The 23,713-nt window shown below is 45.2% G+C and overlaps 1 protein-coding gene and 1 long non-coding RNA gene across 4 annotated transcripts in view; both read right to left on the bottom strand.

Moving 5' to 3' along the window:
- The window catches only part of LOC109307893, a 29,645-nt gene extending 14,793 nt beyond the window's left edge, over window positions 1-14,852 (bottom strand). The window contains exon 1 of the long non-coding RNA XR_002100394.1: window positions 13,173-14,852. This is a non-coding gene — a long non-coding RNA (uncharacterized LOC109307893). The remainder of the gene's footprint in view (window positions 1-13,172) is intronic.
- Window positions 14,853-17,112: 2,260 nt separating this feature from the next.
- ISL1 (ISL LIM homeobox 1) overlaps window positions 17,113-23,713 on the bottom strand; it is a 10,813-nt gene continuing 4,212 nt past the window's right edge. The window contains exons 4-7 of one of the 3 annotated variants that reach the window (XR_002100393.1): window positions 21,082-21,368; window positions 19,634-19,801; window positions 18,902-19,023; window positions 17,659-17,745 (exon numbers count right to left, since the gene is read on the bottom strand). Coding sequence is in view for 2 of the 3 variants with exons in the window: in XM_019532039.1 (XP_019387584.1) it covers window positions 17,629-17,745; window positions 19,634-19,801; window positions 21,082-21,368 (572 nt within the window). In the remaining variant the exon portion in view is untranslated. Of the gene's footprint in view, window positions 17,746-18,901; window positions 19,024-19,633; window positions 19,802-21,081; window positions 21,369-23,713 lie in introns of all 3 variants that reach the window. The other 2 variants (XM_019532040.1, XM_019532039.1) reach the window with 2 other exon arrangements.

Raw genomic sequence — 23,713 nt, 5'->3', positions numbered from 1 at the left:
CAATTTCTTTATCAGCAATTTGGATGACGGGGTGAAAAGCACCCTGTTTAAATTTGCTGATGATACCAAAATTTGGGGTGAGGTGAGCACGCCTGTAGGGAGGGAAAGACTGCAGCAAGACCTGGATAGGTTACAGGGGTGAGCTAACAAAAACAGGATGTGTTTCAATACCGACAAGTGCAGGGTACTGCACTTGGGCAGTAGTAACCAGCCGCACATTTATAAGATGGGAAACTCACTTCTTGAGAGCAGGGAGGCAGAAAGGGATCTTGGAGTTATTATTGACTCCAAGATGAAAATGGGCTGACAATGCGAGGTCACAGTTGGCAGGGCTAACCGGACCTTGTCGTGCATCCACAGGTGCATCTCAAGTAGGGCCAAGAGGTGATCCTCCCCCTCTACATGATATTGCTCAGGTCACAGCTGGAATACTGTGTCCAGTTCTGTGCTCCTCACTTCAGGAGGGATGCGGACAACATGGAGAGGGTCCAGAGGAGGGCCACCCGCATGATCCGGGAACAACAGGGCAGATGCTGCAATGAGAGACTGCGGGACCTGACCCTGTTCAGCCTTCACAAGAGAAGGCTGAAGAGGGACCTGGTGACCGTCTATAAACTCACTAGGGGGGACCAGAAGGGTTTGGGAGAGACCTTGTTTGCCCTAGCGTCCCCTGGCATAACAAAGAATAACGGCCACAAGTTGTTGGAGAGTAGGTTTAGATTAGACATCCGTAAGAACTACAGTACTTCACAGTCAGAGCAGCTAGGATCTGGAACCAACTTCCAAGGGAAGTGGTGCTGAATCCTACCCTGGAGGTCTTTAAGAAGAGGCTTGATGCCTACCTGGCTAGAGTCATTTGAGCCCAGGTTTTCTCCTGCCCAGGCGGGGGGTCAGACTTGACCCTACTTCTATGATTCTATGAAACTGGTATATGCAATGTCTTTCCAAGACCCATTGCTGTTTTAAGATAAACCAAACTCCCCCAGTATCCCGGCATGCTCTTTGAACTGGGCAGGTCTCTCTGCTCCACATCAGAGCTGGCCCCTTCCATCTGCTCCCTGGCTGGAGCACCAGCAGAGACTGCAGGCACAGCAGGATCTGCCTGGCTACCCCCTGACCTACCCCTCACCTCCCTGCTCAAGCAGGAATCCCCCCTCTCTTCATCCCTCCCACCTCCCACAGCACAGACTCCAGCCCCATGGACCCTAGGCATGTGGTATGCTATCTAATGCTGAGAGGTGTCTGTGTGTCTCCAATTTCACTGGGATAGGCAGACAGAACAGTGTCTGCTTAGGGCTTTTTGAAGCTAATCAACAGGTCAGCTGGTAAGCTGTTTAAGAAGAGTTTGAACTAATGGAGAAAGGTGATTGTTTTGCTGATGGGGTGATAAACACTGTTATCAGTTCCTTGCTGGCTTGCTTGCCTGTCAGTTTGCTTCAGACAGTATAAAGAAACAGGGAGAGGGAGATTGAAAAGCTCTGTATCATCAACAGATGTGTGCACTGCACCCCCTCCCCCTGCCCCCCGTGCAAGCCCAGGGCTGGGGTCTGGCAATACTCCTACCCATTGAGAGCCAGTGGGGAAAAGCCTGGGATGGTGCAAACAGACCTCCCTAATCAAATGCCACCCTCAGCTCAGCACTCTGGAAAAGAAGGAAGGGCTGCTCTAGTACCCACCAGCTTCTAGCCTGAGCAACTGCAGGCATGTGCCTGAATTTCCAGAGAGAATGTCAGTCCAGTTACAAACCAGTTCAGCCTAGCCAGGTTAGACTAACCTGCAAAGATTGAATCAATTCAGGCTTTTTGAATGCCTGACCCTAGCCCAGAAGTTTTGTCACATTAAGTTGGAATGTATTAATTAAAAACTGGCTGATTATGAGACTCCTCATAAATTCTCATTTGAAAGAGACCCTTTGTTGTTTTTTTCACTTGACTACATGACTACATAATGACATTGTAAGATCTTTGTGGCAGAGACATACCTATTTTATTTGCCTGTCTAATATTTTAGCTTTGAATAAATGGTGGTGATAAAATTATTTCTTTCCAATTTTCCTTCCATTTCCCTGATGGCCATTTACTACTTTTTTGGCTCAAGCAACAAAGCTTTCATTTCAATTCTCCCTGTCTCCCAGTCTTTTACTCTGAAGATATTTTTCCTGATGTTCAAGCCAAAATTATTTTGTTATTCTTTAACTCTATTGCTCCTAGTTATAGAGTAGAGGCAAAAATAGCAATCCATTTGGATCATCCTGTACAATTTAATAAAGGATTATCATATCCCTGCTCTAGTATCCAGTAAGATAACGCAATCAAGCTTTGGAGAGAAGATTGTCTTTTAACACTCCATTGGGAGTTGTGCTCCCAAATCTGCATTTGTAAGGACCCCAGTGTACAAGCATCTTCTCTTTCCTGTGAGGGTCAGAACTCAAACCATGATGTCCCTTTGCTGTAAGTTTCTAAAAAAATTAAAGGAGCTGTTAAGCCTTGCCCTCAAACTGGAAAATACCTAACTGCAGAGATAGAATCAAAAGCTTTCTGGGATCCTTTTTTTTTAACTACAAGACAAACCTATTATTGTGTGTTTCCCTCCCACCAAATGTCCAGGTGAATAGATGGACCTTGCAGCCTGCCCTGAAGGTCAGCATATTCAAGCTAGTGCAGACCAAAGTGGGAGTGGAGAGAATAGGATCAGAAGAAGAAGACCCCTTGCAGAAAGGCAGCTGCCATCAGTGTGTTTTCTTTTATACTGTGGAGGCTCCAACTGCAGCACCTTCTCTGACTGCAGCTGTGGCCAGATCACATGGGGAAAGAGACATTCTCTCAAAAAGGGAGGCCATTTAGAGCTTCATAAGTCAAAATAACACATTTTAAACTCCACCTGGACACCAGTCAGTAGCAAGTCCAGGAGCATTGGTGTCATATGCTCCCAGCAAGATACACTGCTTAATGAGCAGCTGCAGCATTCTGCTTTAGTACCAATTGATTTATTTGATGCAACATAGAGTGCATTGCAGTAACTTAAATGTGGGAGCATGGATCAGGAGTGTGAGGTCTATTTCCAAAGGAACAATAACAATCTGCTGGCCAAAATGTGATAACGAAAAGACCTTCGTTCAACCTGATGCTACATGATCCTTGATCAGCAGATGAGGATTCAGTAATATCTCCAGACTATGAAATGGCAGATGCACAAACCCAGTAAGCAGGGCAGATGCAATCTTGCTTTATCTGCTGGCAGGTACCAGCATTACCTCAAATCTTATTTGTGCTTCAGCTTGAAAGGGCTCATCTCTTCCTTAATTTCACCTAGATGCTAAATAAGGCATTTGACAGCAATGAGTGATAAGAGAGATTATTTGGAATCCAATTATTCATTTCATAGTCCCCTTTCCAATACCTTCATATTACTGAAAGGATGGAAACTGGCTAGATCTCTTATAGAACAGAAAATATGGACCCATTACAGAAGTTACACACAAACCAGTTTAAGTGATGAGAAACTGGTTTAAACCTGTAACAGGGCAGCATTTCAGTGCACTTAAACCACTTTCAAATGGCTGGACCTGGTTTAAGATAAACCTGGATGGATGTAGCATCAGACTTAATTGATTTAGGTCAAATCAGTTTATGGAACTTCTGTCCCAGATCCCCTCCTGATTCAAGTCAACTCACAGTCCCCCAGCATCCCAGGATGATTTGTAGCCCTAGGCTGTGCTGTCTGTTCCAGCAGAGCAGGGGTGGCCCTCACCCCAGCTGTCAGAGCTGAGGCAGTAAAGCTCCTGCTCCCCAGCCTGCTTCCTGCCCATTAGCCCTGCAAGATGGGGGGGCAGAGGAACAGTCCCCTCCCCACAGGGCCCTCTAGCCCTGGTTGGGAGGAGGAAAGCAAAGGGAAGAAAAGTCCTTGAGGGAGAGGACTTTTGCTCCCCCAACTGCAGCCCAGCTAGCTAGGCTGGGATTGACTCAGGCCTACCACTTCCCCAGCCATCCACCTCTGGTGGGGATGGGAAATGCACCCCTTGTCTGGCACTGGACCCCCAGGCAGGGTCTGCCTGACACAGGGGGGAAAAGCCTCCACCAGAGTCTTTTTGCCCCCTGCAGCTGGGAGCTGGGCTGAGACTCCCCAAGCCCCATCCCCTCGTTGGCCTCCATCTCTGCCAAACAATCCAAGCCCTCCCGGGCAAAATCCCCTCTCTGCAGCAGGGCAGGGATCCAGGACCCTGCCAGGGTCAGGGAACCCTCACTGAGACTGGGGGATCTGGCTCAGTTGGAGGGACTATTCCCCCCTGGGGTGGGGACAGCAGGGGTTTGTGGGGGCATGTGCTTGGGCAGTCAGTCAAGGATGAGCCATGTTCGGCTCCATTCGGGTGACTTCAGAAGGGGCAGCAGGCTAGAAGGCATATTCAATTGCCTCTCTCCCATCCCCCTGGCTACTGGTGAGGAGGCTTGGGCACATGACTTATGAGGAAAGGACTGGAGAACTGGGTTTATTCAGTCTAGAAAAGAGAAGACTGAGAAGGGTTTTAATAGCAGCAACTACTTGAAAAGGGGTTACAAAGCAAATGGAGCTAGACTTCTCTCAGTGGTGGCAGATGACAGAACAAGGAACAAGCCTGAAGTGGCAGCAAGAAAAGTTTAGGTTAGATCTTAGGATGAATTTTCTCACTAAGAGGGTAGTAAAACAAGGGAACAGGTTACCCAAAGAGGTTGTGGACTCTCCATCCTTGGAGGGTTTTAGGACCCAGTCAGACAAAGCCTTGGGTAGGATGATAGAGTAGGGGATGGTTCTCCTTTGAGCAGGGGGTTGAACTAGATGACCTCCTGAGGTCTCTTCCAACCCTAGTTTTCTATGATTCTATATTAGCATTGGCCACTGCAGGGGTCTGGCTGCCTTTCCTGTTTCAAAAGTGAACATCAGTTCACTTGCTTATTGGTTCAATCTATGCGGTTTAGAGAAACCTGCAAAGATTGAATTGATTCAGCCCTAGGCTTTTTGACTGTCTGTACTTAGCCGGTATGTTGAAAGTTGGTCAACACACACTAGAAAACACAGGCTATTGCCCAGATCCAGAAGCAGCTTGGGTATCCAAAGTATTCTGGGTATTTTACATTGGTAGAATTTGTACCTGAATACAAAATTGTGAGCCTGAAACTCTTGTTCAGCTAACTGTTGAGGCTCATAAACTGCTACAGGTGCCTCATTTTAAAATTCATGGGCTGCCTAAGCTCTGCTTCTACTCAAGAGTACAAGTACCATAGTCTTGATGTGGCAGAATGACCCAGTCCCGATCTTAAGTTACCATTAGGATCTACTAACTTGAGCACAGGGGTCAGAAACATCCTGCCTGGAGAAGTAGGGGGCTTTGCCCAAGCTGTGCCAAGGGAAAGAGGGGGCGCTTTGCCCATGCCATACCATGGCTATGGCAGCAGGAAGAAGGGGTGGAAATGGAAGCAGTGGCCAGGTCACAACTACCTCCGAACTGATCTAGGTTGATCTGACTCATTACTGCAAATCCTTTCCAACTGCTGTACTAGAGGCTTCCACACCTATATTGCTTGTAGGGTTTACTCCAGTAGATGGTCTCAGAGCACACTGCCAGACTGGACCTTACATGCACTCGCTTTTTCTCTCTGGCCCAATGAATTTTGAGTTTCCTGTACCCTAGTCCCACTTCAAAAGGGGTGGATTGCGTAGAAAGTTCTGAAGATTTCATAGCTTGGTAGTAAGGGCACTTGTCTTGGTGGATTGAAGATGTGAGATTAAATTCCCTCAGGCAGGGGAAAGAACTGAACCCAGGTCTCCCACTTCATAGTCAACTTCTCTAGTAATTAAACTCCTATAAAAAAGGAAATCTCCTCCTCCGGACATCTTTTAAAAGACAAGGGTGACCCTCCCTTCCCTTTTTTAAAGAAAGGTTCAGTCATTTAGGGTGTGCATGGTCCCTTAATCTTTATGTATTATGAAGTGCTCATCTGTCAGTGTTATTGCTAGGGCTTCTTTATCATGGGCGACAGTTGCCTCCCGAGTCCCGGTCCCCTAGCAGTCAATCGTCAAGCCCAAAACCACCTACGGTGAAACCAGTGAAAACGGAAGTGCACTTCCACCGGCACTTCAGATTTCACGGCTGGCGCTTCCAGGGGGTCCATAGCCAATCTCAGGGGCTGCATGTGGACCCACATGCACCCCCTACACATTGCCAATGTTCTTTATATTTGGAGTGGTGAAAACTTGAGGCCCATATGTACTCTGAGAGTTGTCTTACCTGGATCTTACCCTGTCATGTGGTACCTGTCCCTAGCTATCAATATCAGTTTCAGGTTGTCATTATCAATTCATTTTTTCAGTGAAGGCTAAGAAAAGATGGACACCTATCATCCATAAGAAAAATATTGCCTTTCACCAGCACCATTCTTCCACAATGGTTTTCACAAGTCAGAAAGAAAACAGCTTTAGTAGCAGGTTGTAGAATGAAAGGCTCTCGTTTCAGCACCTTAGGAAAATCATTGACCTATACTTAGAAGGAGAAGACTTATTATTTGTCCTCTTCAGATCCTGCCTTTATCCACAGAAGTAGCCTGAATCCATTGTTATTAAACTCCCAATTTGCATTAAAAAACCTAAAATCCCTTAATTGGCAATGTCATGGATTACCAGTACATCACAGCAAGAGTTAATTAAGCAAAAGGTGAAATAGTAAATCATACCAGTTCTGGATAGGTCCTGGTCCTCTCTATTTGAACTGATTAACTATAATTTTTAAATGGAACTTGCTGTCTTTGGTCCAGAAACAATATATGAATCTTCAGCGAAACTATACGTATTTTAAATATTTAAAGAAATTTGTAGTACTTTTGCTTATTCCCAACAGCTGCAAAAGTGTTGGGAAGGAGGAAACTCACATAATGAATGTATTGTTTTTATTAATTTAGTAACCATCCAAACATTGGAACATGCCTTACATGGCTGTTTTTTCAAGGCTTGCTCTTTGCAACATAGCACGAATGCACTGTTATTAACAATACTGTGTTTTCTCATGCTTGTCATTCTAAATTCCCATTTTACTTTGAAAAGCTGGACTGAAGTTGGGGAACTCAATCCTCCCAATGGCAGGAGTTTCCCCATAGGACTGGAGAGCATGAGTAAGCCCTAATTTGAAATGGTGCGTGTGTGTATGAGTTGTGTGTGCATATAAGAAGGGAGGACAGCAAGATGCTTTCAAGAGCTGGTTTGGTATCCATAATGCAAACCCACAATGCTGGATTTTGATCTAGCTGTTACAACTCAGGAAAAAGACCTTGAAGTCATTGTAGCTAGCTCCCTAAACATGTCAGCATAATGTGCAGCAGCAACCAAAAAAGCCAATAAAATGGTGGGCATAATTAAGAAAGGAATTGAAAAGAAAATGGAGAACATCATCAAGCCATTATACAAATCCATGGTGTGCTCACACATTGAATACTGTGTACACTTCTGGTTTCTGCATATCAAAAAGGATGTAGTGAAATTTAAAAAGTTATAGAGAAGGGCATCCAACATAATCAGGAGTATAGAGCAGTTACTATATCAGGAGAGAATAAAATGGCTAGGATTCTTTAATTAGGAAAGGAGAAGGCTATGGTGGGAGGGAGGGATATGATAGAGAGCTATAAAATTGTGAAGAGTGTGAACAAAGTGAACAGGGAATTGTTATTCATCAAGTCCCAGAATACTAAAACTAAAGGGCACCCACTGAAATTAGTAGGTTCAAATGAGTATGTTTAAAACTAACATGAGAAAGGACTTTTTTATGCAACAGTTAATTTGTGGGATTCATTGCTACAGGAGGTGGTAGAGGCAGATAGTATAGCCAGGTTCAAAAAGGTTCTAGATAGGTTCATGGATGATGGATCTATTAACAGCTGTGGAACGGAGTGGTTGGAGATGTTTCCTCTGGGATCTGTAAACGGTGGATGCCAGGAAGGGTAACAAAGAGGAGCTAGATCACTCTAGTTATATTCAGTTCAATGCTCTCCCTCTAAAGTAGCTTGGGCCAGAAATTATACACAAATTGGTAAAAGTGATGGAAAACTGGTTCAAATCTGAGGCACAGCAGATGTTCAATGCACATAAACCACTTTCAAAATGGCTGAAACCAGTTTAAGATAAACCTGGATGGATTTAGTATCACACTTAACTGATTTAGGTCAAACTGGTTTATGGAACTGCTGTCCCAGATCCCTTCCAGACTCAGGTTGACCCAGCCCCCCAGCATCCCAGGATGCTTTGCATCTGCAAACCCCACCTCACAGGTGGGCAGGCTAGCTTTGGCCCAAGGTGTCTGATCCAACTGAGCAGGAAGGTATGCTCTAGTGCCCCCCAGCTTCTGGCCTGGACCACTGCAAGCATGTGCCTGCATTTCTGGAATCAAAAATGAATGTCTGTTCACTTCCTTATCAGTTCACTCTACACAGCTTAAATTAACCTCTGAAGATTTAATCAATTCAGACTTGGCCTTTTTGACTGTCTGTCCTTAGCCAAGGAGTTAGATGCAATGCATCCACTCCTGTCATTGTCGGAGATAGAGTACTCAGCAAGATGGACCATTGTCTGACCCAATATGGCACTTCTTATGTTCAAATTAGTATCACCTTCATATGCTTAACTCACTAAGACAAGCCTTTTATATGCTGTTATAGTTATTGTTATTATTAACTATGTTTATTATACTGGTCCTTAGACACTAACCAAGATCAGTCTCTATTATGCTACAGTCTGTACAAAAACAGTAGCAGCAAAGAATTGGGAAATCTTGTAAATAAATGAGCTGGTGATTCAAACGCAAAAAATGTTTTGTATAGACAAAGTATTTACTGGAAAAATGTTGTTAGACAAAACTTAGATGTTACCATGTGATATTTATAAAAGCATTGTCCACATTTAGTAGATTAATTGCTTTTCAAATGTAGCTTCATTTTTTGTGTTTTATACGGGTTTTAGGGTGAAAGAAACTGAGGAATTGAATTTTTTTTTTAATCTAATGTTTTCATTGGATGTCACCCATCTTGAAAAGGGTACAAACTGCTGAGCTGAGGCCTTTGGTGACAGATTTCTGTCTAAGATTTGATTAGCTAGTACTTCATTTTGTGGTACCCCAAAACAGTTTTGACACATGATCAGTGCCAGACATAGTCCAAATGCTTTCAGCACTACCAATTTTAATATGAAGAGATATTTGACTTTATTTCACTTGAAAACTAATTAAAGTCAATGGGCCGTACAGGCATAATTCTACTTAAAGTCCTTGGGACTCATTTTTGGGTGTCTTTTTGCCAGTTAGGTTAATTAGTTCAGAGAATTGCCCATATAAAGGTCATAAATAGGGATTTACTAAACAGTGGTTTTAAAAAAAATGGAGTATAACAACCAGTTTGAATATGCTGCTTCTATGTGATACTGTTTTCTTTTTTTCCTGCCCAGTTACATTAAACAGCAACCCAAGGACCTCCAAAAATGAACGCTGTCCTGAAATGCTTCTTTAAACAAGACAGATACAACTGTTCATGGCCTCAGCTCCTAAAGGTTCAGCCCTGATCACTTTGAATTCATCAGTAAAATTCCTGTTGACTTCATTGGAAATGGGCAAAAGAAGCATCTAATCCTGGAAAAAAAAAAACCCTACTTATGCACGAGCAATAACTCTTAAAAGTGCGTTAGTGATTTCAGCTCTTGCTGAGAGATATGAGCAGAGTAAAAGGCTCTTCAGTTGACGTATACTGGACTGGATCCTGCAGTTCTTGTATACTCAGAATCCCATTGGATTATGTTCCTAATAAAACCAGGATAATTCCATGACTGTTAAGCTAAGGCCTAACTGCTAAACCTCATTCACTTCATATTGCAATGGAGAACTGCATTTAAATTCAAACTTGGGAACTATGTTGGCTGAATGCTTTAAAGTTCTGCTAAGAATGGTTATCTGTAAAGTAATGTCCAGGTAGGCAATTTGAACGGAGCATGCCGATTTCTCTGCTAGCCAATGAAACAGGAATTCCTACAACTGTCTCTGCTGGGGAGCTACAACTGAGAAAGTGAATACTTGTGGCGTTCCAGCATGGGTTCGTCTCCTCAGGTCTGAAGGTAGATTGGCTTACGTTTCTCATTACTATACAAACTAGCATTGTATTGATGGGTTAGGTATTTTGGTTGGTAGGTTCTGTGTAACAATGTCAGGTAAAATATATATTGAATACAAAAATACAAAATATAGCTGGAAATTTTTTTTTCCATGAAATGAGGGAATGGATTTTATACCTATTAAAGTCCATAGGAACATTGTTGCTGATTTCTACTGGACTAGAATTACGCCCCAATATGATCAAATGCTCTATGTTCATGCTTAGATAAAAGCAAATGGTAAACCTTCCTCTGACTTTATTGGGAACTGGAAGTTATGTATCAGCTGATATAGAAAAGGCCTAATTCTGCAAGCTCTTACTCGCAGAAGTAGTCCGTTTTATTTTCATAGGCCCTGAATTTCCATGGTTTTATCCCCAAATATATTAGTGTTTGGATAAAATGTTTAGACTCCAAACATTGGCTAATTTTAAATGTCATTTTTTAAGATCATATTCATCGCATGGTATCTTTTTTAAGGAGGTTAATTTATGGGCTGAAGTAAAAACATTCATAAACGTTTCAAGTTAATTCCCACCATATTTTACTTTATCATGCCCAGTGACCCGTCTCCCATTATCTCTATATACCTGCTAAGTTTAACACATTTCAAACAACACCTTGTATTTGTGACAGATCAAAATAAACAGCAAGTTTTACCCATGAGAAAGGAAAACAGTCATGCCAAGATCCCCCAGAAATGGACCCTTAATGATAAATGTTGCTATCTTGATTCTGAATTTGCTGAAACTTGAGGAAAGGGGGGATCTGCTCTTTGGTTTGAACAGGTTTTATGGTGTTAGGCAAGAAATTGTTTGCAAGATGTCATTGTTTGCTCTAAACACAGAGAGCTCCAAAACATTCATGCTCAAGCTAGTCTTCCAGAAAAGACAGTCTTGGAGACTGCAGAGAGGCTGAGTCCTTGCCACAGACACATTTCATAATTCCACATTAGCAGCTCAATTACAATATCTAGTGAAAATAACATGTCAGAGCTCTCTACTTAGTGCAATCTTCCTCCTCCTTCCGGAGCAGCGGCCCTTATCTAAATGACACCGGCGAAACAGCATGCACTTGGGAGGAAAGGCTCCGGATTTACACCGCGTGCAGCCACTCAGAATCTGCCCCATCTACTCCGCAGTGCAGTGAATAGATCATAACACCGGACTGGCTCACCCCTTGAGCGTCCAGGGAAGAAAATCCTACACACCCGGCTGGAGCAATGAGCGTACCATACCAAGAAAGTTTGTTGCTGTTGGGGGTTTTTTGTTTTATTTGGGGGGGGGGGGGGGTTGTCTGTTTGTTTTTCGAAAGATCAAAAAACCCAAAGGGTGAGATGCGAGCAAAGGTGCCTCCCCCCGCCCCCAACACGCTGCTGGCTCCTTGAGTGCAATGCTTTTATTGATCTCCCCTGCGCCGGGAACCAGCCTGCAGCATCCACTAGCCCAGCAGAAAGAGAAGGCAATTTCCAGCTCCCGGAGAAGATCTTGTATCTAACCCGACTTCCTCCCTTTAATTGCACAGGGTCGATCGCCGCTTCCCGCGCGGCGGGCGGGGGGCAGGGGCCCTCGGCCGCCGGGTCCCGGCCCCGCCCGGCTCCCAGGTGGATGGTGCCGGGGGTGAGGCGGACTGCGGCCTTGGGCGGGGGCGGCAGACAGACAGACAGAGATGGCTGTTTCCAAACACGGAGCGGCGGAACAATAAAGCGAGCTGTAAAGCCTCCAGGTGGTGTGTTGGCGGCCTGTCTGCGAGGTGAGCCGGCTCCCGGCCTGGCAGATCCTAGCGCTGCTGTGGACATTCAGAAAGTCTCCCCGGGCTGATCCCGGAGCGAGATAAGGAGCCGCCGAGCCACCAGCCCTGTCTAGACTCCGGACCTCACAAGTCAAACCCGGTGTTTGGATTAGCCCTGGGGAGCTCCCGACCGGAGCAGCCCCGACAGCGGCGACACCGCCACGCCCGCCTGCCCTGCCCCTCGCCGCCCGGCCGGGGTCAGGGCCTCTATTTCCCAAGCCCCCCCGCACAGGCCCGATACCTGCCTTCTTCGGCCGCGGAGGGGGGGGGGGGAATAATCACATGAGCGACAACCCTGCCTCCTACCAGCCCGGGCCATCAGTGACACGGGTGCGGCGGGAGCAGGAGCCGCCCCATCCGACCGGCCTGGGCCCGGGGCCGGCAGGATCGGGCCCCCCTCAAATCATCAAGCCGGGCTCTCTGCTGACCCCGTGCAGTGACACGCTGTCACCCTCCGCGGCCTCCCGCCCGTGTCTCCCCGAGAAACCCCTGCCAGTCCCCCCGGCTCCTTGGAGCGGGGCAGCTTTCTGTTCACACGACAGCAGCCTCCCCGGGTCATGGCAAAGAAGCAAACCAGGCTGCTGCGCTCGGATCAACCCAGCCCCCCACCCCAGCCAGGCTTTTCTTTCTGCCCTCTTGTGAACTAGTTTCTCTGTCTACACTTCAGAAGTCCCTGGGAGGTGTGGAGAGATCCTCCATCACGGCCTGGGACATTGTTAGCTGTTAAGTTTATGTTTGTGGCGCCTGAGCTCAAACAGTCATTCAGTGGCTTGCTCTCTTATCAAGAAAACAACAATCAGAAACAATCAGTAAACAGGATCTCTTTCCTGCACCCTTTATTAACTACTTGCAGCTCGATTGAGCCATAGAGCCACATATTATAGCTTGAAGGGTTTTAAGCACCTACAACAACCCCCTCTGCAAATTTTCCTTCTGAACGGTTTAAAATCGAAGACTTGAACTGACACGTATTGAAACAATACAGGTTCACCTAACTTGCGGCTGGCTTTCCTCGTTAAAACGCTCAGGGTACGACTCTCCCGTGACCACCGTCCTCTTTGTTTCTTTCTTTCTTCTATTTTTAAACTGTTCAGAAGGAGCTTTTGCAAGGGGGGGGGGGATATCAATGATGGGCACAAACAGCGAATACTTAGAAGTCGCTCTGCTTTCTTTTCACTTGTGATTCACATTGAAACGTACACACCGTTTAAAAAGTGCCAAGTACTTACTTTTGAGAGATTTGACTCGTCTCAAGATTGAAATTCAGACCCCACATCGTCTACAACTCGTCCAAAAGCCGGGCTGGGGGAGGATGAGAGTTAGTTAAACCTAGTAAAGAAAAATACTGAAATTAGAATGTTTTTTATCTGACCAAAATTCTTGATTACCTTAAACAATTATCCAAGACCATCACATCAAGATGCCTAAAAGTAAACAGCAATACTTCGAAGGCCCGCAGTTATAACACGTGCTGCTCTTTATATGAGCATTGATGCTGCTCTTTTATGATATAGAAGACAGGACAGCAAGAGGAGAGGCAGAGCAGCTGGGCTGGGCAATTACCGCCCTTAAAGTAGAGGAGAAAGTAGCGAATTGAATAGCAGGGATGGGTGCATGGAGGCAAGGATGAGGTCTCTCTGTCTCTTGCATAAATCCCGCTGCCCCCGCTCAGGAGCCCGGCGATCACAGCGCAGTCACTAAAACTGAATTAACATCAGGCGGCAGGAGCAGTTTGTCCTGCAATCGCCCGCTTCTCAGCGCCGGGGGTGGAAACGTGGCTCCAAGGCAAGGAGAGTTCAATCAGAAAAGTGAAGGACTCTACAGCGACCAAGAGACTTGCTTTTAATTATGGCCAGGTACATTAGACAACAAGCGGCTCTTAGCAGAGCTAATCAATCCTTTCCAACGCCCGAGCGTCTGGGTGGCATGGGGGGGCTGGGAGGGAGCGGGAGATGTATGCAATACTTCCCCAGGGAACCAGCCCCGGGAAGAGCCGGAGAGTTTTCAATGGGGATATAATTTTGCTGAGGAAAAATACGTGACAGTGCCCGGAAGGAAGAATTCAGAGCAAGGATGGGATGGTTCAATAATGCCAATCGAGAGGGAATCGCATTAGGAGCGAGAACTAGACACTCCCGGAATGATGTAATGATATACCTGTGCCATGGCATAGCATACTCATGCGGATGAGAGACGGGTTCTCATCTTCAGGCAGGACTGTAAATCTGAAAGTCAAACACAAAGCTCAAGACCTCGGAAAACGTGCTGAACTCTCCCTGGAAGTGAAGGGCTACCTTGCCAACAAAAATACAAGTCCAAGTGATCCTCACTGCAGCCCCCTGGGCTCCAGATGAAGCATGTCCAAACTGCAGGGAAAGGACAGGCTGCTCATCGTGGCTGCGGTACAAGTGTGCGTGTGTGTACTTTGGCAGAGGCAGAGGCAGCCCTTTGCATCCCTTTCGCAGTTAGGAGGCTTGCAAAGGTTCAGCTCACTCTAGCACTCATTCACTAAAAAGCATCCCGGAGCTGACAGATTTCATTTGCGCACGCACACACACACTTAAGGCTTCCAAAAAACAACAAAAAAATCGAGCAGTTGCTAGTAGTTACAGTATTTGACTTGGCCAGGAAAATACCAGGACACCTTTTTTAGCCTCATAAGGGTCAGGTCGCCCCAGACCCACAGCAGCTCTGCCGTGCGCGGGGAAAGTGCGCCGGACTGTCCTCAGCACAGACCAGAGCCCAGCGGCCACCCCCCAAACGCATCCTCCAAGCCTGAGCAGGAGTGAAAAGTGAAAAAGCAAAACAAAGCCTTTCTGCTGCCCGCGATCACAGACAATAACAGCCGTGCTCTCTCCGTCTCCCTCATTTTTTTCCATTGTCTACAAAGTTTTTGAGTCGGTGCATGAAAAACTCCCAGCAACATTATGACTAACCATGAATCCACTCTGCCCAATTGCCTTGAGCCAGAAGGGCTGAACAGGATGATTTGTCACCAATTAAGCACATCAGTCAACACGCAAGCCTTGTGCTGCTTGAATTTTCAGTGTACGGAGACGGTGTTTCCTATGGGCACGTGAAGAGCCTGCAGCCAGATTTTGTCGAAAACAAGAAACAAAAAGTTAAGGGCTCGCTCGATTTTGCCCCTGGTTACAGTTTAACTTCAGCAAAGATGCTCTTCAGTGTCTGAAGCTTCCAAAGCCAAACAATCTCCTTCCAGCAATAACTAGGAACAACTGCAGGGACTTACACGCTGGACCAGTGCCCTCCTCCCCCTCAACCTAGTCTACCAAACCTGGCTTCCTGTATTAAAACATAAGTGTTACACAGTTTAATGTAGATTTCATATTTATTTAAATATTTATCAAGTATTCAAAAATGTATTACACTTGAGCATACAAAATGAATCCAGTTTTCTAATCAGGATAGTCGAAATCTTTCTATTAGACATTTTTAACCTTTTTTTTTTTCCCTAATGTCGAAATGGTTTGTCTATAGCTTAGCTTGCTCGGGGTGGGTTGGGATGGGGGTGGGGGAAAGAAAGGAAGGTTATGTTAAGAAAACATGAGGCTTTGGAGTAACTATCATGCAAACCAACTTGTCTTTGTCGACTAGAAATCTGTATATTCCAGTTGTTAAGGATTTTTTAAAGCGAGCCTTTGTCCTGTGCTAGCTGAGAGCACACGGGAATACTTGAATTGGAGCAAAAACAACTCTTTCCTATTTTTTCCTTCTGCTTTTCCCCAAGAAATCGCCCACGTTTCTAGCTTTCACCACCATCTCCCAACCCCCTCCCTGCGAATTAAAAAAAAAGGGAAGAAAAGAGGGAGGGGGAAAGGAAGTGGAAAGAAAATAAGAAACGCCAATCGTGCCATTTCAGAGAGACATCCCCTCAGCCCTGTTCTTCCTGCAGCATTTTTCAATCGGTTTGACAGCAGACACAGATAAATAATGATCATACTTGACTTGCTAAGCGAAATGCTTCCCTTTTATCTGTATGCTTTAAATACAGGTCACTTCAACAATCTTAACAACCAGGCTTTGGTATACAGCACTTGTTTTCTTTTTTTATTATTATTTTTCTTTTTTTTAATAATAAAACTCAGAAAAACTGAGGGGGTTTTTACGTGTCTTAACATGATGTCAGTTCATGCCTAGAGTAATATCACTTTAAGGGAGGAGGGGGAACGGGAAAGCTCGTCGTGTTATCAATTGAAAGCTAAGGCATCAATCTAGCCCTGATATAATTGTTGAAACGGAATTTACAAGCCGATCCTTAATACTTGCAATAAAATATCTCACACACTGTATTGGAGAAAGACCTGATTTGCATGCAATATTTTATTTCAGGTATTTAGCTGCTAACTTGTAAATATATAAAAGAGGGGATTTTCCTTCCTTTTGTCTTATTTTCTCTATTCCAAACGCTTATTTAGTGAAATAGTCCTGAAGATATAATCATTCTACATATGGCGCTTTTATTTCACAGAATATTTAAGAAGGAAAAAAAAAAGACAAAACCACATAGAATTAGACATATAATTCAAAGACCACGGTACAACCTTTTTCTTCTGTTTTTTTTTTCTTCAGCAAACAAAAAAAATAAGTCAAATGACAAGAAAAGTGGCAAGTCTTCGGATAATAAATAATAAATTACTTTATAATTTTGCAATGCAAGAGCAAACATTTTTTTTCCTTTTTTCCTCTTTATTTCCAGAGAGAAAGGGGAAGGGGGAGCGGGGGGACAGAAAGAGAGAGAGAGAGAGAAACAGTCATTTTTAACCGATAACTATACACATCTTTGGGGGGGAAAGTTCTTGGACGGACACGATTCAAACACAATCCCGAAACGCATTGTGGCAAAATAGAGGTATACCTTGTTGCAATGCTTTTATAAATTGTTTTTTTAAATAGGAATTCAAAAACCTATTTTAAAGTCGCTTTAGACTTCTTGACAGAGGATGGATCTCAACGAAACAAAAGTAAAACCCCAGCTACAGTACATGCTATCAGAGACCCAGGAAACAACCCCTCGTTAAAAGTCAACTAAAAGGGGGGGGAAGAATGGGGGCGGGGAGTAAAGAAAAGAAAAGAAACCATTGCAAACCAATGCAGCTCCACCTTCCTGCAATGAATCTTTCAGCCATGCGGGGCTAGATTGTCTTTTTCCTGGTGTTGGGTGATCTACTGGAGCTCCTTTTTGGCAAGGCAATGACCAGAATAGAAACAGCACCATTCGGATTAGGATGGATTTAGATAGAAAGTCTCTCTGTCTTGGTTTCTCTCTAAGATGTGCAGTCTTTTTTATTTTTGTTTTTTTTTGTTTTTTTTTTTTTGAGATCCGGGAATACAAATCCTCTACGTTTTGAAAAACGTCTGTTCGATCCTCCTACGATCATTGAATAGCGCGTTTACTTTTTCTTTGTGTTTGTTTAAAATGATTATTCTAGTAAGATCCCTTGATTGTCTTCACAGTGTTGCTACCATATCACCTTGTCATTTCAAACAAGACTCCGTGCTTTCTCATGGAGCGGTCTTTGCTAGGTTCATTACAGGGTTGTTAAATACTTTTGGGTTTGTTTTAGTTTCGGAGTCCCAACGTGATAACTTTTTCCCACTCTCTCCAAAGGGGGTGGGGGGGAAAAAAAACAACGACAAAAAAAAAAGAAACCGAATGAATGTTCCTCATGCCTCAATAGGACTGGCTACCATGCTGTTAGGTGTATCTGGGAGCTGAGAGGACATTGATGCTACTTCACTTCCGGTGGAATTGGAACCTGGTCCTCCTTCTGAAAAATTAACCTGCCAAAATAAAAACGGAACTATCAATGAAAAGGTAGCAAGGGGAAAGAACATAAGAAAGTCAAATCATAGAAGCATGCACGTCACACATTTAATCTAGATCCCCATCAGATAATTAGAGGTCCGTGTCCCCCCCACCCACATCGACTTGGATCTAGGAAACCAAGCAGCTGATTAAAACCAAACTGAAGGGGTGGGGGTGGTTAATGAGGCCTCTCTTTCCAGAGATCGCAGGCTCTAATTGTAATGGAATTCCCAGCAGCCTGGTGTGTTCAATTATGTAAGAGCTGCTGTGTTTTCTGACATGAAACTGCAAAGATACTTCCCCCTCCTCTCCTTTGTGCATATAACTAAATGAAACTGGGACAAGGATCTATGAGCAGAAGGTGCTTGTTTTGCGACAAGCTATCTTCCTCTATTAGTGGGCTGAGGTGGGGAGTTGGGTCTACCTTAAATGAGAATCAACTGGACAAAATGGATTACACTCCCCTTTCCTCTTCCGGGACAGATTTTTTTTAGATGGTGATGTGTATGACTGGGAAGCCCAGCCTTTCACATTCTCCTTTGCATCTTTTTAGTTGGAGGAGTCTTGGATTAGGACCCTGTTCATAGAGGGCCATGGACATATCCAGGTCCAGGTTTACAAGTCTCTCCTGTTCTAACATTTTTTAAAATTTATTTTTGGCCAAACTGCCATAAAAGGATCCTAGATTTACATCCCAATATCAAGAGCTTCATTTCTACATAGCCAGACCTCGTCTGCAATCAAAGGGTTTAAACGTCTTCTCCTCCTATAACACATAACATAGTCAAAGCAGGTCTACCTCCAAGCTTGGTGGAAGCAGAGAGAGCAGAAGCTGCTCTAGAACTGAACTAAACTGCATGGCAGCACCCAGGGGCTCTACCGCTAAAATGCAGGATATTCCCAATGGACAAAGGTTCATTCCCGCTGGAAGGTTATACTGCAGCATTAAAACAGAAGAAATGCATAATCTGAAGGAGCATAATACTCCAGTGGAAAGTCTGGAAAAACTTTCTTGTTACCAACCTATTGGTCCAAAAGTTTTATTTTGAAAATCAATCTAACGTGTCTGTCTATGGCAAAGTTTCATTATTAATTAGTATTTGAATCACTGAAAAACCATACACAACGTACCTTATTATTTTAAAGATCTGGTTTAAACACACTTAGGCCAGGAAATTGAGTTAAGGTTGAACTTCTGTCCTTAATTCACCTTGTTGGGCCTAAGTATTGCAGATGATATGGTCCCATATGAGCTGCCAAATGACGTAGGCATAAGGAAGTGAGTTAAGAACAGAATTTATTCTTAAATGTCTGTCTTTTGTTGGTTTAAGCCAGTTCCATTAACATTGTTTGGCTTTTGCATGTGAAATATGTACTAACAATTCCCTTCATTAAATATAAAAGATCATTTCAGAGGGGTAATTAGGAGTATCTTCTCTAGGCACATGCACAACAAGAAATGAGACAGTTGAGCTAAATTACATTCTTTTTTTTCCAGGAACCCTCTCAGCAGCCTAGAACACAGGATGACAGTATTAACCCGCAGTTGCATTCAATCTTTGGCCAAAATGGTGGGGGGGAGAGTACGAGGCTAATTTTAGTAGTCACAAAAGTATGTAAAAATGGGTTACAATATTGCAATGGTCCTGGTAAGATTTGACTAGGAGCACAATGATCCTGTGGGCCCTGGGTTCCGAGCCTGATCCAAAGTCCTTGCGAGTCAGTAAGACAATATGCTCCGGATCAAACCCCCAGCCACTCCGTTTTGTCCTGTTCATCCGCTTACTGAGGCCGCGGGGCTCTGAGGGGCACGGCCCGGGACACCCACGCTCGGGGCACACCCGCCTGGGAACAGACACTTACTAGTTGCTGAAAGGCAGGTTGATCTATGTCACTCTGCAACGCGAAGTCACTGAGGACTTTCCAAGGCGGCTGGTAACTCTGAACCTCCACTGGGTTTGCTTGTAAACCTCCATCGTGTCTCTCGGGACTAGCAGCTACCATGGGAGTTCCTGTCATCCCCTGGATGTTCTGCAAACAGCCGACCCAAAGATGTTAATGAGCTCGGTTAACTTTATTGCATATAAGCGCTGAGTCAATAAACTGCTTTCTATCTTATCTATACAGTCGCTTTTATTTACTTTGTTAATCTGCTGTGGATGTCTCGCTCTATTCCAGGCTAGGGCGGCCTATTTCTATGCGCCGCATTTATCACACTGGAAGTTTACTTTCTTTCTTCTTAATCCTCCTATTTTTTCTTGCCCGGTTGCCTAAAACAATATTGTTACATGCGTGCACCAAATGCCCCCGGCTGCCGATGCCCCAGAAGGAACAAGGGCTGAGGCTGTAGCTTGTATTCATGGATCCCTATAGCCAGTGATCTGCAACCTGGGTCTTTCTCCGAAGCGGCGTGTATCCTGCCGGCTCCGGCTCTTGGACACAAAATAACCCCACCAATATTGTGCAGCCAACTTCAGGTCGGCGTGTTTTTCCAGCGTGGTAAATGAAACTCCTTAAATTCCGCTTAACTAAGCAGCCGTACGAATTAAGAGTCATTTTCAGGTCAGTCAATATAGTGAGAGGGGAATAATAAACTCTACTGGAGAGGATCTAACCAACCGCATTGGTACAAAGCGGAGAGACACAGCGGGCTCCCCTGGAGGTGCCTGGAGGAGTGGGAGCCAGCCTGGTTTGCAGCCTGTGGCTCACCTGTAGGACCTGGGAGGTTATTTGTGAATATAATACAGCTAGGAGGACGAATCAAACCTTTCCATTACGCTTGCCACCCCCAGCCCTCCCTCCCTCACACCATCGTGCAATACCAATGCGAAAGGTATATCCAGTGCTAGGAAAAACGCATCAGATTTCTGGTCTTTTGCCTCGTGTGTAAACCCACTGGAGGGAAGGGAATTAATCGTTTCCCCCTCGAGGAGTCCACTGCACTTACAAAATAAATATTACACACTGCCCGGCGGCGTATTACATGCCATAAACTCCACAGGTCACAATTCATAGTGCAGGGTAGTTGCTCTAATCCTCGCTGAATCCTCAGCCCCACAAAGCCATGTGCTGCCTGAGCAGGCTCTATAGGCTGCTCTCTGTGGTCTACTTTAATTGCACTCACAATAGAACAAATGAACAATGCTTAGGGTAATCTGGAGGCAAACCAGCTCGTCCCACATCTGTACTGTAGAGAAATAAGGGAGCCCCCACGTCATCCAGAGCAGAACCAGACCCAGCACAAATAGGATCAGCACCGGGAAGGATCAAAGGGGCATTTGCCCTTCAGCGAGGCGGCTGCAACCACTTACAGTTTTGTCATTGGGCTGCTGCTGCTGGAGCTGCTTCATCATGATGCTCCTTTTTTTGTCCTTGCACCGCTTGTTTTGAAACCAGACCCTGATGACCCTGGGGCTGAGGCCAGTCATTTCCACCAGTTGCTCCTTCATGAGGGCGTCAGGTCTGGGGTTAGCAGCGTAGCAGGTCCTCAAGGTGTGAAGCTGTTTTTCATTAAGGACAGTCCGGACTCGGGTGGTCTTCTCGGGCTGCTTGTGGACGTGGGGTCGAAGAGCCGGCTGTCTGGCAGAGATAGGTTCTGCTGTAAGGGAAGGGCAAGGAAGGAACAGGATCCCCATAAGTAAGACGGGAAAAACCCAGAGACACTCAGCTGTGGGGAGGATCCTGGCTGGAAAGGCCACGAATGCATTAGGAGCTCTGACCTCGTCCCTATCTCTTCCCCTGCTCATGGACTCTGCATTTCTTAGTGCACATTTAACGCACAAAATTGGGGGGGGGGGGAGGCAGAGGAGAGACGGAGCAGCGCCTTAATAGCTAAATCTCATCCCCACATTATCTGTGACAGACAAGGAGCGGTGCTGCTCGCTCCAAAATAGGCCCGGGGAGGGGATGAAAGGAGAAAATACGTCTTTATTTTCCGGAGAAGTCACATAAGCAGATTTTTTAGCATAAAGCATAGGGAATGAATACTGCAGCACGTTGCTGTCTGCGTCTTGTAGGAGAATCTGTCGCAACCTGGGCTCACACCTTCAACGCAATTAGGTGTACCAGCTCTCAGCGGGTTTTATGCCACCGCTTACAAAAATACAAGTAGTGGGGGAGGGGGAAAAAAAGAGAAAAAATAATAAATGGGTTTCATTGTGAACATTGCAGGGGGAAAAATATGTCTGACCTCTTGAGGATCCAAGGGAAAGGGCTGATTGTTAAGGCCGAAGGTTCAATGTGAATTTATGTCACATTTGTTCTCCCTTAAAATCCCAAAGTATTGCAAAGCTATAAAAAGGCAGGAAGCAAAGCATCTGATTCTTTACATGGAAACCGTCAAGAAATACGCCTAAATGGACCATGTCATATCTAAAGCTGGAAACGCAGCCTTTTGCTATGAACTACGTATCTGCTCTTCTTCGGAAATGAAATATATTAGCCCTACCCAATTAGTTTTGGTAATTTGACCAAAACTAAGGAAAAATTAAAGCACATTTTTCCCTCAAAATCTTAGCCTTAAATATGAAGGAAACCCTCAGTTTGGGACGACACAAATCGGATCGTTAATGTCTCTGCCTGGCACTACAAAACAGCAAAGCCATTATTCGAGGCATACAGAGTAAGAGCCCTAAAGACTGGGTCATTTTGGATCCACACACATTTTGGATCCTTCCACAAACAGGCTTGAAAAAGGCTGCAAAATTAGCCCCCCATACTGCAATGATCAACTTTCTGCTTCTTTTCTATTTATAAATCGGTTCAGGAGGGGGACATGTTCCCGTGTAAACATGGCAGGGTTTTGTAAATAGCCTTCAGATCTACACTCATCCGAACAGCAACTCTCCATGCCAACCTTGTTTTATTTAGCCTTGTTTGTCTGAGAGAGATGTGCCCCTTCCTTGAAGCTGGGCCTCTATAAAAATCGGGGGCCGGGTCCAAAAACCGGGAAGGGAACTTCATAGGCTGGGGGAGTGTGAATGCCCGGCCGAGCTGGGGATGAAATTCTGATCAAACCGCATAAAATGTTTCAAGGAAGCAAGAATCGCTTTAAAAGGCAATTACTGAAGATTAGCTTGTTGACAGTTTTAAATTACAACCTAAGTGCTCGCCTGTAGTTAAGTCCATCTCTTCTCCGAACCTGCTTTCACCAATGTTAAAAACAGCCTGTTCCACGTGTTTTAAGAGAATTGGCCGAACAAAACAAAACAACAGCAACAAAAAAGATGTGTGACTTCGGGTAGACCTGCTGTAAACATCTACCTCGACTGCCAAATGTCTCAGTTTCAAAGCAGGAAAAGGTATGCCATGTGGAGCAGTGGTCTCTGCAGACAAAGATCCACCCAACACCTAAAGGGAAACCACTCGCTTCAAGGTTTCAATACAGATCTCTCTAGGTGTGTATCTGTATGTACACACACAGAGAGAGTATAAACCTACGCATGTACATACAAACGCACACACCTATTAGTCCCAGAGATTTATGAGCCTATGGATAGCAACAAATGCGTGTGTGTAGAGACATGTGCACACATATCCCTGTGCGTGGGTATAGGTCTATACCCTGTCTATAGGTGTACTCTAGTGCTCTGCCTGTGCAACGGATAATACAGAGCGACTGCACGTGTGTGGTTATAGAAACCCTTGGGAAGCTAACCTAATTCCTGCAGAGAAACGCGTGGCCCTGCCTGCATGCACAGTCCAGCTCGGCGCGTGTGCCCAGCCGTATGCCCTATATTTGCCATACATGGCCATTGTGTGCCTCGGCAGACCGGTGGCAGGCGTGTGGCTGTAACTAGGTCTGCATCTAATCTCTGTTTATATGCGACCCACACGCCGCTCGGGCTGTGCCCGGCTACCCGCAGCGCACGGGCCAGCCCCGCCCCGCCCCGCCGGCCTGAGCGAGGGCCCGTGCCTCTGCCCTGGTCCCGGCGCCGGGGAGGG

Source organism: Crocodylus porosus, unplaced genomic scaffold, assembly GCF_001723895.1.
Source record: "Crocodylus porosus isolate Cpor-Errol unplaced genomic scaffold, CroPor_comp1, whole genome shotgun sequence".
Taxonomy (NCBI): domain Eukaryota; kingdom Metazoa; phylum Chordata; order Crocodylia; family Crocodylidae; genus Crocodylus; species Crocodylus porosus.
This window is presented reverse-complemented; position numbering and strand designations above follow the sequence as displayed.